The sequence below is a fragment of the Equus asinus genome, chromosome 7, assembly GCF_041296235.1.
Source record: "Equus asinus isolate D_3611 breed Donkey chromosome 7, EquAss-T2T_v2, whole genome shotgun sequence".
NCBI lineage: Eukaryota > Metazoa > Chordata > Mammalia > Perissodactyla > Equidae > Equus > Equus asinus.
In genome coordinates this window covers 73,419,639-73,436,230 of record NC_091796.1, presented here as the reverse complement: position 1 = coordinate 73,436,230, position 16,592 = coordinate 73,419,639, and the positions used below count along the sequence as shown (strand labels likewise).

The following is a 16,592-nucleotide window of genomic DNA, read 5'->3' as shown; positions in this document are numbered from 1 at the left end:
ATTTTCTTAATCATAATTTATATCTTCACTGTGTATTGTGAGGTTAGTGTGCAACTATAGGCAGAATGTGCCCTAGAAGTTGCTAAGAGGTGCTTGGATACCATATTATCCAAGCTGATTTCTTCATTAACATCAAGAAGAGAGTTCCAGTAATGTGTTCTAAATAATTTATAATGAACACTTCATTAGGTATTTGCCATATGCTTTGTTTTTATTGTTACAACACAAAGAGCCACAGCTTAGTTTATTTTTAACATCTAACTACTTTCCTAAATTGATTTTCTTAATTCCTAGAAAAGTAGGGAAGAGTTACTATATCCATCTTTTAAAACATTTATTATCACACCTACCTCTCAAATTTAATTTCTTAAAACACAACTGATTTTTAAGTTACTATGTTGAGCACTTGTCAAGTTACTGTTTTGTTTCTACATTAGTAAAATTATGAATGTTGTAATTATATTTACCCAAAATTGCACTAAAAGTTTATATGTCTATATATGGAAAGTCTTTTTAGAAAGGTATTGTGAGAGGGCTGTCGCCGTGGCACAGCAGTTCACCAGTTCGGATCCCGGGTGTGGACATGGAACTGCTTGGCAAAAGCCATGCTGTGGTAGGTGTCCCACGTATAAAGTAGAGGAAGATGGGCATGGATGTTAGCTCAGGGCCAGTCTTCATCAGCAAAAAGGGGAGGATTGGCAGTAGTTAGCTCAGGGCTAATCTTCCTCAAAAAAAAAAAAAAAGGTATTATGAGATTATGAAGTAGTATGTACCTCTCAAACCCACTTTTATAATAAGAAATAAAAAACCAACTAAATAAACTAAAAAACCCCAAAAACATGTTAAAGAGAAACATCTAGAATAGTATACAGTAAGAGTTTTAGTAGTGGTTATTCCTGGGTAATAACTGCTTGTTATTTTTTATTTTTATTTTTTGAGAAAAATTAGCCCTGAGCTGACTGCTGCCAATCCTCCTCTTTTTGCTGAGGAAGACTAGCCCTGAGCTGACATCTTCTTCTAATTTATATGTGGGACGCCTACCACAGCATGGCTTGCTAAGCAGTGCCATGTCCACACCCGGGATTTGAACCAGCGAACCCCAGGCCACCGAAGTGGAATGTGTGAACTTAACTGCTGCACCACTGGGCCGGCCCATGCTTGTTATCGTTTATCTGTATTTCCTAGTTTTTCTATAGTGAGCAGGTATTAAATTTGATTTTTTTTTTTTTTTTTTTTTTTTGGTGAGGAAGATTGTCCCTGAGCTACCATTGAGGAAGATTGTACCTGAGCTAACATCTGTGCCAATCTTCATTTATTTGTTGTATGTGGGACACCACCACACCATAGCTCGATGAGTTGTGTGTAGGTCTGTGCCCAGCACCTGAACCTGTGAACCCTGGGCTGCCGAAGTGGAGCCATGAACTTAACTGCTACACCAGCCTGCCCCATAAATTTGAACTTTAATTAAAGAAGATAAAAATTTCAAAATCCATCCTTAATAATGCCTTTTTTGTCAAAAGCAATGCATTTCAAAAATATATTTTGTTGTTAGAAACTCTGTTGGCATCAGTGGCATATTGAAATTACAAGCAGGACACCTGAAATGTGTTATAATTTAAAAAAAAAAACAACCCACTAGGAGATGACAGGAGTCCTGAATTCTAGTCCCAGCAAATTACTAGCCTCTCTAGTTCTATTTCCTCATCAGGAGAAAAGAAAAGGAGAAAATTCCATATTTAATACATAATAAATATTTATTGAATCTATGATATTTGATATCTTCTACCATAAATTTGATGATAACCTGATTATAGCATTCAAGTGTGTAATTATTAACTTTTAGAGCATATAAGTTATTTATAATTAATAAGTATCTAAAATTATTTGCTAAGTTTCTTTTTGGAAAATTTGCTACTTTGAGTTCTTTTTGTTACTTTTAACATTAATTTTTCTTTATTGCATACTTTGTGCTATAATGCTTAAAACCACTTAGTTGTACATTTAAATGTTATACATTAAATTGATATCACAATAGCCACTATGTTTATGTCCTGAACTCCGTCATTCCTTTGTTCTGGTTCTGTTGCATGGAAGTTCAATATACCTTTACTATCCAGGGTGATATCGTACATAATTAATAACTCAATCAGAAAAGGAGGCAGATTTGTATAGAGTCTTGTAGCAATCTAAGTTTAATGTTCATGGAGCTATACATAAAAAGTACAGGACAAGAAATACTGGATGTTTTATGTCACACTGAAACATACTTCCAAAAATGTAATTGATATGCGTTGTCATTTTAAAGAATTCTTAATGTTAACGTGATCAAACATTAAAAAGTCCTAAAAGTGATTTAATTGATTAATTTTTTCATTTTTCAGGTACTGTAAAAAGCTTTTTACAGGAATGATGTACTTATATCTATAATATGAAAGAAGTTTTTTTTTAAAAAAAGAAGTAACTGCAGAGCTATTAACTTTTTACTTAACCTTAGAGTAAATATATTATGTATGGTTTTATATAAATACCTCATTAATTGTCATTTATTTAAAACATCTAACTTGGTACCCATTCTGTATGAGAATTACAAGGCTCAGAATACTTCTACATTAGCATGTAATTTAAAATTTTGAGTCAGTCATGAAATTTAAATGAAAAATAAAGTAATAGCTTTTGTCCTGGTAGCCAGAATGCTATGGTTACTTTCCGAAACCTGTGCCTTTAATCATAAGGTCAGGAAGAAAGGGTGAGATAGCACAAAGGGAACCTCACCTCATGAAGTGAAATTATTTGACACTTATGGGTCTGAACTCTGAAGAATCGACGTGTGGCAGTCACAGAATTTGAGATCTCTATGCAGAAGTATGATCGGAGTTAGGATTGCTTGTGGAATCTTTGAGTGATTGCAGTAAAATTCAGTTAACCAGAACTCTTAGGTAACTTTTAGTACGTATCATTGAGTTTTCATGAAAGACCTCATGTTCAAAAAAAGTGGGAAATTTAGTTTTCCTTCACTCCCAATATTTAATTCTGAGATTATTCATTTTTTTCAAAAGATGTATTGAGCACCTTCAGTCTATGAGATTAAATGTCTAGTTATATGAGCTTAGTCTAATTTTATTTAAAAACTGGTTAATTGAGGTATCCATAAACTTTCATCAAATTTGGACACTTTTGAAAGGGAAAAAAGCCACTTTTAATATTTATTCTGGAGACTAAAGAGCAAAATGAGATTGTCCCAAGCCTTATCAGGGTGGTTGTGAGGATGAAATGTAAATAAATGTAAAGTATTAGAATACTGTTTTTGGTACAGAAAGTAGTAGTATTCCCTGAAGATGTCTTTAGCCTAAATTCAAGAATTATGTTTCATCTGTTTCTTGTACAGAGTTCTTGTCAGGCAAGATTATATAGTCAGTGTGATGAGTCTAAAAAATTACTTTAACTATCTTAATTTAACTAACTAAATATTTATTGCCTGCTTAGTGTGTGCCAGGCACTGGGTATATGTGTATAAATAAGATAAACTCTCTGCCTTTGAGAAATCACAGTCTAAATGTAATAAAAATATGTAATGCAGTAATTTTCAACCAGTGCTGAACAACAGAATCACTAGAAAGCTTTTTAAAAAAAATACTGATGTGCCACTCCCACTTTAATTCAATTAAATCAGAATGTCTGAAGATTGGCCCAGGCATGAGTATGTAAAGTTCCCCAGGTGATTTTAATAGGCAACAAGGGTTGTAAACCTTTGGTTTTCTGGGAGAAATAGACAAGCAAGGAAATGGAAAACAGTGTGGTAATTGTAGCAGGTATGTAGAGGATGCTATGGAAGCCAAAAGGAGGACATTCTTTATTATAGAGTAGGAGGAGAAAGTTTATGGAGGAGATAGACGCCTGAGCAGAATCTCAGAGGGTGTGTGATAATTTGCCTAAAATATAGGTGGGAAAGGTAATTCCAAGATAAGGGAAAATGGAGTCTATAAATTCATTATGGGATCCGGCTTTGAGGCTTAATGATAGGCAGAAGGCAAACATGGGAAGTGAGGAAGTGGAGGCAGTGAATATGAGCAACTCTTTTTATATATTTTTCAGTGATAGAGAGTAGATCCCAGGATTTTGTTTTGTTTGTTTTAAGGTGGAAATTCTGGAACATTTTTGTTCATGTCAGGAATGATTCGGAAAGGAAAGTTCTCTAAATGATAGCTTTTATTTCCTCCAGTAAACCATCTTCTGTCTACGCAATTGTTCATGCCTAAAACTAGCTTCATCTTTGATCCCTTTCTTTTCTGCTTCTCTCCCTCATTCAGTCCATCACCAAGTTGAAGTTGTCAACTCTAATTTTAAAATATTTTACTAAATCCATCCATGTACTTCTCTTCATGTGGATACGGACCATGTCTAGAGTGAACCACTGCAGTAGCGCCCCACAAGTGTCTCCAGTGGTCTCCCATCATCCATACTTTCCCCCGTAATCCATTCTCTACACAGCAGATGGAGTGTCCCTTTACGAATATCAATCAGATTATGTTACACTCCTACTTTGGAATCCTTCAGTGGTGCCCTATCACTTTTATTATTTATTTATTTTTCTGCTTTTTCTCCCCAAATCCCCCTAGTCCATAGTTGTATATTTTAGTTGTGGGCCCTTCCAGTTGTGGCATGTGGGACGCCGCCTCAACGTGGCCTGATGAGCGGTGCCATGTCTGCGCCCGGGATCCAAACTAGCGAAACCCCGGGCCGCCGAACCAGAGCGCACCAACTTAACCACTCTGGGGCCAGCCCCTCCCTATCACTTTTGAAATAAAATCTAAACTCTTACCCAGCCTACCCAGGCCCTACATGATTTGGTCTCTGCCTCACTCTCTGTCCTCATGTCACATCCCTCTTCCCTTTGCTCACTATTTGAGCCATCTGGATTTCTCTCAGTTCCTGGAACTCACTAGGTTCTTTTCTGCCTCTAGGCTTTGGCACTTGGTATTCCATCCACCTGGAACACTTTTCCTTACATCTAAAGACAGGGCGGACTCCTTTTTGAAATCTGGTCTCTGCTCAAGTGTCACCTCCTCAAACGGGTTTCCATAATCGCTCTAATAAAGTTTTTCATCATACTATCCCATTGTCCTATTTTAGTTTCTTCATAACATTTATTATAACTATCTGAAATTGTAATATTCATCTACTTTTTTACTTACATGGTTATTTTCAGTCATCCCCACTAAAATATAAGCTCTGTCACAGCAGGAATCTTGTCATTTTTTTAAGCAATACATCCTCAGCACCAAAATACTGCCGGCACATGTAGGTACTCACTAAGTGTTTGTTGGGTGAGTGAATGAATGAATAGGAAAAGGAAGCTACCCAGGCTTTGTATCCTCTTTGATCATGGAAATATATTTAAATGCATGAAAATGAAGATGGTTTCTTTGAAAAATAAATATATTCTTTATCCCAGAAATCAAAACTACATAATTTGAGCATAGTTTATTCAGGATTGGAATATAAATTTGTCTGTAGTGTATGTGTAGTTAATTTATAGAAGGATAGAACTTTGAAAACACAATTCTTTTATTATCATCAATAAGTCCTTTTATTATCATTAAAACAGTTTTTAGTACCTATTATGTGGTCAATTAGTACAGTTTACTTTGAGAATCTGACATATTTTAAAAGTTTCTATCAACATTTGAAGTGTGAAATATATGTTTTTTTAATGTCAAAGATAGTATTATACTAAACAGCTCTACTTTTCTTTTTTCCCAGGATATTATTGCTGGATTCCTATATACCATTTTAATCTTAGTTGTCTTCTATCCATTCGTCGACCTGATTGACAACTTCAACCAGACTCACAGATATGCTCCGTTATTCATCATCGGGCTTCATTTAGCCTTGGGGATCTTTTCTTTCACTCTGGACACCTGGAGTACATCCCGAGGAGACACTGCTGAGATTCTAGGAAGTGGTGCTGGAATTGCATGTGGATCTCATGTCACCTATAACATGGGTCTAATGTTAGATCCTTCTCTGGATATGTTACCTCTAGCTACACCCCCTATTACTGTGACTCTGTTTGGAAAAGCCATATTGCGGATCCTCATAGGGATGGTATTTGTACTAATAGTGAGAGATATAATGAAAAGGATCACCATTCCTTTAGCCTGTAAAATCTTCAGTATACCATGTGATGATGTTCGAAACGCTAGACAGCACATGGAAGTTGAACTTCCTTATCGATATATTACCTATGGAATGGTTGGTTTCTCTATCACGTTTTTGATCCCTTACATATTTTCCTTTATTGGTATCTCTTGATGGAGAAATATTGTTTATGATAAGAAAGGAGGGTATCAGTTACTGATATCTAAAAATGTATTCTAGTTAAAAGCCAAATCAGAGTTAGGCTTTTGCAGGAATTAAACTTAAATAATTATTTAAGTAAATTCATAAGAGTCAGTGCATTTTATCATTGCACATCCAGATATTGTTTTAGGTGAGCTGAGCTTTTTCAACACTGAGAAAATGGTAAGTGCCCATTTAGAGTGTTCATGTAATATTTGGAGAGTTGTGTGCTGTTATGGATTCAAGTTATATATAATATATATTAAGGTACATAATATACAATTATGTATCTAATATATGTTATGTATAAAATAATGTACCTAAGTTTTTTAAACTGGGGGGTGTATTATAAAATCAAAAATAATATGCAAACAGTTGGTGCCTGTGTATTTGGACTTAATACAGGTATGTTGTTATTAACAGACATATTGAACATTTCTTTACTATGGGAGCCGTTTCCTAATTGAATTGCATAATTGCTAGACCAGAATTCATATGCTACCGCATATTGTTTTATTGCCTGTTTTTACACTGCCATCACCTTTCATGTTACTCATGATGTTGAACATGGGAGGTATTTTTAATGGACCAAATTTTCAGAAAAGTTAGTGTTTGGATTCCTTTTATTTTCTCCAGTTCTGTACACTTTGTTGAATGTATTTCATTTGCAGTTCTTATGTACATCAGTTTAATAATTCAGGTACTGAATTTTAGTGCTTGCTAATTGTGCCTTTCTGTTGCTGAATTAAGAAATGCCATGTACTGTGATATAAAAATGAGATGCTGACTATTTAAGTTACTCATAATCAGGCAAATATTTTTAAAATATATGTCAAGCTAACAGGGCTAGAAGCAAACCCCCCTCAGTCTTTAGCCGTTGTCTAGATAGAATGTGGAATGGGCTAAACTTTGTCACAAATTTATTGGGAAGCTAAATGGATAAATATTTCCATTTTTGTAGGTATTTTTCTGTGCATTGTCAGTTATAGGAACAAGATATATTTTTTTGTACATTGTCTTGATTGTTTATACTGCAGGTAGATATTTCCAGTGAATGAAAATGTAATTGAAATTTGTAGATGGGACAATGCACATGCTTCATATGTAAACAAACCATTTTTCTAAATTATTTGGAAAGGATTGGATTTAGCAGTGTTACCTTTTAATACCCATTTATTAGCTACTTAAGATAAATTATAAAATCTAAAAGTATCAGTATTTTAGATCCTATTATTTTTTCAACTTTCTATTATTTTCACAGTGGAAACTTTGGGTATAGTATTAAACTATTCTTGATTCTGTCTGTGCCTTTATATTTTGAAGTGTGATTGTAATTAGGTTAACATTAAGTTTATTTGTAGTAAGTTTTTCATAAAGAAGAGAATTAACTTTCCATATAAATGAGCATTAGGTATGCAATTACTGACTTTTGTGCAATATCTGTCTGATTATCCAGAAGTAATCACTTAAGATGTTTCTATTTTGGGCAGCATAACTATTTGAGCTCATATTTTTATAATTCTGATTGAGAACTTAGGGACATGGTAATTTTTACCAATACTGAATTCAGTAATTTTAAGTAAAGCAACTAAATTTAGGACCTTTACCTATTAGTTAAAAGGAAACCAAGGCACTTAGGAACATATCGGTACGTTGGAAACTGTGCAAAGAACTTTTCTTTCAAAATGTGTTTAATGAATCAAATTTTAGAGTCTATTTCCCATAATTTGGGTCTATGCTATGTTATTAATTTTTATGTCTAGCTTAAAAGGTATTTGAAGATATTCCATTTCTTTGTGTTTTGTTTTCTGTCCTATGATAGTTCATGCTAAATGTATTTTAAAATAAAAACCAAATTCAAGATTGAAGGATGTCTGGTCTTGTTTGCTTTCTGTGCATTTGTATCTGTATTATCTGGTGGAGATTATACAATATATCTAGGATTTTCATTCTAGCAGGCTTTTCCTCTGAAGCATTTTATTCAAAATCAGTACTGTTTTCAGTAACAGAAGACATTGAAGAAATCCTTTAAGGTTCATGCTGACTTTGGGCTCCATTTATGATCATTCTGATATTGTGCTTTTAGTGAAAAGTTTCGTAATATTTATTTTTAAAAATTATGCATAAAACATGTTTCAGTAAAATTTGTGGCTAATAGTATTGTAGGTAGTTGACTGCTAATCCATTAATTAAGGAATTATAATACTAGGAACAGGTACCTTTTCAGGCAGAATAAACATAGGGACATTTCATTTTGTAATTTTAAAATGCCATGACATGTGAATTGTAAAAACTAGGTCTGCCAGAAATACATTATAAGACCTAATATAAAGCAATGCTGCTACAGTAGATTTACATAATTATTTTTACTTTATTTACCAGTTTTCTTTAGAAGTAATATGTATTAAATGTGTCTTTCAAAGACAACATAAAAATTAATTCAGTGATATGAATATAACTTAAAGGCAAATTTTCATAAAACATTTTATAAATAAATGCTAAAATGTTTTTGTTTTAAATATATAACCAGACAGTTTTATATGGCAAAGATTTTTTATTGCCAAAGCAATTTCATTCTTGTTAACAAAGAATGTTTACCCAGATTTAAAAATCAAGCTGTTTAATCTGGACATCAGTAAAAACCAATTCTTAAAATTCAATTTTATAGGGATTGGCCCCATGGCATAGTGGTTAAGTTCACACACTCTGCTTCGGCAGCCCAGGTTCATGGGTTTGGATCTCACGCTTAGACGTACACCACTCATCAGCCATGCTGTGGTAGCATCCCACATATAAAAATAGAGGACTATTGGCACAGATGTTTGCTCAGGGCTAATCTTCCTCAAAACAAAAAAGAAAAATTGGCAACAGATGTTAGCTCAGTGCAAGTCTTCCTCAGCAAAGACAAAAATTCAGCTTTATGGTTGAATTCGTTTTTCTGAAGAGAGTTTTAGTTGTTTGCTGTGGAGATTTTTTTGAGAAAGAAAAGAGGCGATAGTTTGAGAAAGAGTAATTGAACATAGTGGATATGCTAGATATTTTGTTGAATTTTGGTTATCATCCAGTTCCTTCTGTAGTATACATAAGTTAAAAAGAAAAAAACTTCTACACTTGAATTTTAATTGTAAGCTATAAATAGCACAATAAAAGTAAGTTTTAACATGCTAATTGTAAAGGACGTTTTAGAAAACTTTTTTTTGGTGAAGAAGATTGGCCCTGAGCTAACATCTGTGCCAGCCTTCCTCCATTTTGTATGTGGGATGCTGCCACAGCGTGGCTTGATGAGTGGTGTGTAGGTCGGCACCAGGATCCAAATTCCACAAACCCCAGGCCGCTGAAGTGGAGTGCACACACTTAACCACTACACCACAAGGCTGGCCCCTAGGAAGCTTCATTTTTAAGCCCACCAAACCACTACAAATCTTTCTAAACAAAGCATTCCTTCCTTGTGAGACACACAGGAGGGAAAGTTCAAAGAAAAATAAACATTTTTGAAATAAAAATGTTTACAGAAATAAACACTTTTTAAACCTCAACTAGCTGGTATTTCCTAATTTGTCCTTCTTTATTCCTTTTGTAATTTTTAGTCTTGGTGCATTTTCCATGGATGTCTAAGCACCCCAGCTCTAGTACTGCAAGCAACAGGATATGACAGCATATCTAATGTTTGTTTGACAATACATATTTTTAAAGTTTCTTTCGTTGCATAATGACATTTTCTTATGAGAGGGAAAATGAATTCTCTTTTTTAAAAAAGATTACCACCGTATATTACCTCTTGAGATTTGAGGTTTATCCCTGTCCTAAATTAGGGCTTCTCATAACTGACATCTGTTGGTAGCACATATCACAAACTATGAATATCTTATTTGTATATTATTTACTTTTTAAATTTTCTGTCTTCATCTCTATGATGTAAGCTCCATGAGGAAAAGTAGCTTGTGCCTCTGTTTACTTCTGGATCCCGGGACACAGTAGGCATTCAATTAATACATGTTGAATGAATGCTCAATCCTTAGACAGGCTTTAGTATGTGTATTTTCATGGAGAAGAATTCTACAACTTTCATCAGACTCTCAGATGAATGATCTAAAGAAAGTTTAAAATTATGTAATAGTCTACCTTTTGCTTCTCGTTTGAGCTGTTTTTAAAGTTTAGGTTGTAAATAAGTGCTTCCAATTTATCTGATAAGAATTTTGTCACTCTTCATGCAAATGTTTAAAAGATAATTTAGATTCCTGAAATGTTTTACATGTAGTTACTACAATATCCTACTGTATAGAATGTGATTTGTATCTAAGTTAGTTTTAAGATACTGTTTTCTTTAGAATTAAAATCAAATCAGAAAAAATATTCATATTTAGGGATATAACTTTAGTTTCTAGTAATAAATGTGTTCCTGAGAATATGACTTTGTAAAGTTCATCTTTAATCTTTCATATAACCAGCTGCTTCACAATCTGTGATCTTTATAATTAAAGTGATATTTATAAGTAAGATGTAGATGAGATATATTCAGGGCTCAAATAACAGTTTTTTTACTTAAGCACAGTTAAAGGTTCTCCCGGATTCCAAAGGTCTCCAGGTCCAGATTTTTTTTTATTGAGCTCTAATTGACATGAAACATTATATTAGTTTCAGGTGTGCAAACATAATGACTCAATATTTGTATATATTGCAAAATGATCACTACAATAAATCTAGTTAACATACGTTCCCATATATAGTTAAAATTTTTTTCTTTGTGATGAGAACTTTTAAGATGTCTTAGCACGTTTCAAATATGCAATATAGTGTTATTAACTTCAGTCACCATGCTGTACACTACATCCCCAGGACTGACTGATTTTATAACTGGAAGTGTGTATCTTTGGACTCCCTTCATTCATTTCCCCCACGCTCCTCCAGGCCCAGATTTAGGAGACTCAGTTGGGTTTGATGATAATAGAAGGGATTCTAATTCCTGTAATATATAAAGAGTCCTCATCCCTCTTTTTTTTTTTTTTTTTTTTTTTTGAGGAAGATTAGCCCTGAGCTAACTACTGTCAGTCCTCTTTTTGCTGAGGAAGCCTGGCCCTGAGCTAACATCCGTGCCCATCTTCCTCTACTTTATATGTGGGACGCCTAGCACAGCATGGCCTGCCAAGGGTGCCATGTCTGCAGCCGGGATCCGAACTGGCAAACCCTGGGCCGCCAAGAAGCGGAACGTGCGAACTTAACTGCTGCACCACTGGGCTGGCCCCCCCTCCCCCTCTTTTATCTGGGTTGATTTAAGGGATAAAACTCACCAAACTCATTTTAATGGATAGTGTTATTTTTGCTCATTTCTGATTGAAATGCTGTGATAATCTTGAAATAATAAATAAAGAACTGAGGTAATATTCTGTCAACATTTTCCACTCTGCAAAATGTTTTGAATAGCTTTACAAAATACATATTTTAAAAATATTTATTTCTGGGGCTGGCCCCATAGCCGAGTGGTTAAGTTCTCGCACTCCGCTGCAGGCGGCCCAGTGTTTCGTTGGTTCGAATCCTGGGCGTGGACATGGCACTGCTCATCAAACCACGCTGAGGCAGCGTCCCACATGTCACAACTAGAAGGACCCGCAATGAAGAATATACAACTATGTACTGGGGGGCTTTGAGGAGAAAAAGGAAAAAATAAAATCTTTAAAAAGAAAATTATTTCTCTTGGCAGTATATTTTGAAAATCCTATGTAAATTACTCATAGACACAAGGTGCAATTTAAAAAATTAGCATATAGGGGCCAGCCTGGTGGCATAGTGGTTAAGTGCACATGCTCCACTTTGGTGGCCCAGGGTTCACGGGTTTGGATCCTGGGTGTGGACATACACGTTGCTCGTCAAGCCATGCTGTGGCAGCATCCCACATATAATTGGCACAGATATTAGCTCAGGGACGATCTTCCTTAAGTAAAAAGAGGAAGATTGGCAACAAATGTTAGCTCAGGGCCATTCTTTCTCACCAAAAACAAAACAAAACAAAAACATAATTTATAAATATCAATTATAAACTCAAATATGTCATTTACATCTGAAATTTTTCTATCTTTTCTGAAAATAAATTGTGTACATTTTTCCACTCTGTTATATGTGTTATGGATATTTATAGTATTATAAAATATTTTAGATATATTTGGGATCTTAGAACTCATATATGGCAACTTCTTACCCAATTCATAGATCCCCTCTGTACTATTAGCAGGTAATCATGTGCAATCTTCTTAAATACTTCCTCAGTCAGGCGGACTATAACTTTATATTATTGAACAGTTCTAAGTGACAGAATTTTGATGGGCTAAGAGCTGTGTTGTGGGGGAGAGGATGCATTTTAGGTAGAAGAAATAGGATGAGCAAATGGGAATGTGTTAGACGTGTGGCAAACAAATGGATTACAGTTTGTCTGGAGCATCAAGGTACCTGGAAGGGAGCAGTAGGATATAAAGCTGAACGTGTTAAAATCTTCAGGAAACAGTGGTAGTCGAGGTCGTGTTGCCTTGCATTACCAGTAGAAGAGCTGTGCTGTTTATTGCTCACTTGGCTCGTGGATGAAATTACACCCACCTCGAAGGTAATCAGATCTATTGCTTGATAGATACTTAATTATTAAGTGCTTGTTTGTTTGTTTTTAATTTGTGATGAGAATTGTTTTACTTTGTTTTGTTTACCTATTAAAAGGAGAAATAAGGGGCTGGCCCCGTGGCCGAGTGGTTAAGTTCGCGCGCTCCGCTGCAGGCAGCCCAGTGTTTCATTGGTTTGAATCCTGGGCGCGGGCATGGCACTGCTCATCAAGCCACGCTGAGGCAGCGTCCCACATGCCACAACTAGAAGGACCCACAACGAAGAATATACAACTATGTACTGGGGGGCTTTGGGGAGAAAAAGGAAAAAATAAAATCTTTAAAATAAAAGAAAAAAAAGGAGAAATAAGGCAATTTCACATATTAATCCTGGATATTATATGCAGAAGCCCAGGGCCCTGAACCTTGGTGACATATCATGACTGCTGTAGTCACACATATTTAGAGGAGTAGCCCCCAGGGAGTCAGGAGAACTTGGATGTGAAATTATACTCCCCCCACCTTCCAAACCCTCACTAGAGTGTTGTAAAGCAAACTAAAGACCCACCCAGAAACCTGCTAAGAGACGCTGAGGAAACGCATCATGAAGACAAGGAAGAGTCTACAGACCAGCCATGAGGGGCCCTTATGTGTTCTCTGGGGAGGACTACCTCCCAGAGGGCTCCCTCTGGGATTCCACTCACTCTGAGATTTCTGGGCATGCACTGGGGATAACATTAGTGTTCTTAAACTTTCTTTTTTTTTTTTTCTGTGCATGTGTGTGGGGTTTTTGGTGAGGAAGACTGGCCCTGAACTAACATCCGTTGCCAATCTTCCTCTTTTTGCTTGAGGAAGATTGTCCCTGAGCCTACATCTGTGCCAGTCTTCCTCTATTTTGTATGTGGGTCGATGAGTGGTGTGCAGGCGCACGCCCATGAACCCTGGGCCGCTGAAGTGGAGCCCACGCACTTAACCACTATGCCACCAGGCAGACCTCAACGTATTTCTTATCCCACCATACTTGAGACTGTGAAACTTCCTCTGTGGATTTTGGTAAGAACCTATCACACATCTGACTAACCCCAACTGCTTAAGACATGAAGATTGTGGGGTGAGTATATGAAGGGTGTTTGCTTGTTCCATCTGTGTGAAGTAATCCACAGTACACCAATGACCACCTAATTTTTCTGATTCAACATTATTATTCAAGCAGGTTCATGGCTTCCTTCTTAGACCTCTGTGTGTGTGTGTTTATTACCTATTTTAAAAGGACATAATGTCTTACATATTGTCTTACATTTACCTTATAATTAGCCCTCAAACATGTTACTAGCCATTGCAGATCTGCAAGTTTAGCCATTCCATATGTATCGTTCACCCGCAACTCTCATTCCAAAGAAAGTTTTGATGATTTTTCCCTGAGATGGTTCCTAAGAAGAAAGGGAGAATTATAGACTTCTGTCTTGGAGGGCTTTAAGGTGTTCCGTGTCATGTGTTACACCTTCTTCTTGCCCTTGAAGTCTATCATAAAGCTGGCTTCAGATTCTAGGCTTGTGAGCTGTGGTGTTTCTCAAATACTGACCCTGCCACTTTACAGAACTCTTTTGTTCATTCTTGTGAAAATTTTTGTGTATGAATTCCATGCTGTGTGAAGATGCTGGTGCCAAACTGGTGTCGACTTTCCTGTTCCCATTCTGTGTCTGTTTTCTCCAAGAAATAGTGATAGAGCAAGTATGTTGAATAAAAGAAATAGAGTTAAGCCAGTATGTTACAGATGAAGTCAGAAGGCCAGGATTTTTGTTTTGACTTTGTCTTTGACTGCAGTTTGCTATGCCTTTAGGCACTATCTCCATCTTCTAGGAGGCACGGTTTCCTAACATATAAATTTAGATGTTGAACTTGATGTTCTCTAAGATCCCTTCCAAAATTAAATTTTAATAAACTGTATTAGACTAAGCATGCAAAAACAAAGGGAATATTTCTATTGTTTTTTTTTTTAGGATATTGAAATTTAATGAACCAAAAAAAGAATTTTAATCCACTTTACTAAGGGAACAGAGTTGAGGGAGGGAACAAATCTTGTCCTGTCTGTCAAAAGTTTGTACACATCTCTCTAAGAAAGTTACAGATTTCTCCAAGAGAAGCAATGAGTTAATTGCATTAGAAGTGTCCTAACAGGAGGTTACGAGTCTCTGTCATAACTTTTGTTTGAATCACAGGGTTTAAAGTGACTGCCAGGTGTTGCCTAATCCAAACTGCTATCCAAATATTTCTAAACTGAAATCAGCCTAACAGATAGTTCTTGGTTTAGCGAAAGAGGAAGAAGAATAGGAAGAGGGGCAGGGCAGACATTAAAGACTCCGGTAATTCTATCATTCATTCAGTAAATCTTGCTAGCTGTGGAGATGGATATGTAAATGGAAAAGAGAGATGGAGATCTTTGGGAATCCCGTTCAGAACTAAAAGAAAAAACAGAAGATAATTCTGAATAAGGAATGTTAAACTACCTCATTACAGGCATAAACCTCATATGACCCCTGAAGATTTAGGTTATATTTTAGAAAATAAGACCCTTGTATTAAATTCAAGACATTTTAAAATTGCAGAGCACATTATCAAGTTATAATAAATTTTTTTAAAAGTAAGCAGAACATAAAATCACTACCTTTGTTCACTAGAACATTTCTAAAATTTAACCATGCTTATTGCAAAAAGGTTTTTTTTAATATTTCCTAAATTCTGTTAGAAAACATGAAGTTATTCTTAAATGTCAATCAGCTATTTTCTTATACAGTGAAGTTTTTTTCACAGAAATGAGAAGTTACTTGCCACAAAAAATTACACAAGATACATATAGACACATTTGTGTTGTAAAAAAAATTCAAATACAAGTAAAGCAGAAGTCTCCTTTTGCCCATTATAACAACTGTATTCCCCTCCCCTAGTAACCAGTGTTATCATTTTGGACTTGCCTTTTTTTCTGTATGTGTGTTTTCACATATGTTAAAATACCTAATTGTGTTTCATAAAAGTTGGGTTTTTTGAACAAAAACAGGATATTGTACATATTCTGCATGGCGTGTCATTGTGGGTTTGATTTGCATTTCCCTGAGGAGTAGTGATCCAGTCTATTGTTAAAGAAGTAAAGCATTAGAGATGAAGCTAAAGCATCAACAAGTGTTTTTCTTCATGCAGCATCATGGTTTTGAGCTATATCAGTGTTTATAATTTATAGATCTAATCATTTGCTATCTACTATATAGTATCTCATCATATCATTATACTACAATTGATTTATCTATTCCTCTAGAGTGGGAAATTTAGATTATCAATATTTTTCATTTTTAAAGAATTAATACTTTATTTTTTATAGCAGTTTTAGGTTCACAGTAAAATTGAGCAAAGGTTACGGAGAGTTCTCACATCCCCCACTGCTCCTCCCCCGACACCTCACGGCCTCCACCACCATCAGCATCCTGCACAGTATGGCACATTTGTCACAGGAGATTAACCAACGTGGACACACCCTTATCAACCAAAGTCCCTAGTTTACATTAGGGTTCAGTCTTGGTGTTGTACATTCTATGGGTTTGACAAATGTGTAATGACATGCATCCACCATGACAGTATACAGAGTAAGTGCACTGCCCTAAAATCCCCTTGCTCTGCCTA

The 16,592-nt window shown here is 35.6% G+C and overlaps 1 protein-coding gene across 2 annotated transcripts in view; it reads left to right on the top strand.

Annotated features, from left to right (window-relative positions):
- Positions 1-8,207, top strand: part of SGPP1 (sphingosine-1-phosphate phosphatase 1) — a 40,175-nt gene extending 31,968 nt beyond the window's left edge. For both annotated transcript variants that reach the window (XM_014853725.3, XM_044773720.2), the window contains one exon: positions 5,761-8,207. In XM_014853725.3, coding sequence (XP_014709211.2) covers positions 5,761-6,312 — 552 coding nt within the window. In that variant the 3' untranslated portion in view covers positions 6,313-8,207. The remainder of the gene's footprint in view (positions 1-5,760) is intronic.
- The last annotated feature ends 8,385 nt before the right edge of the window (positions 8,208-16,592 follow it).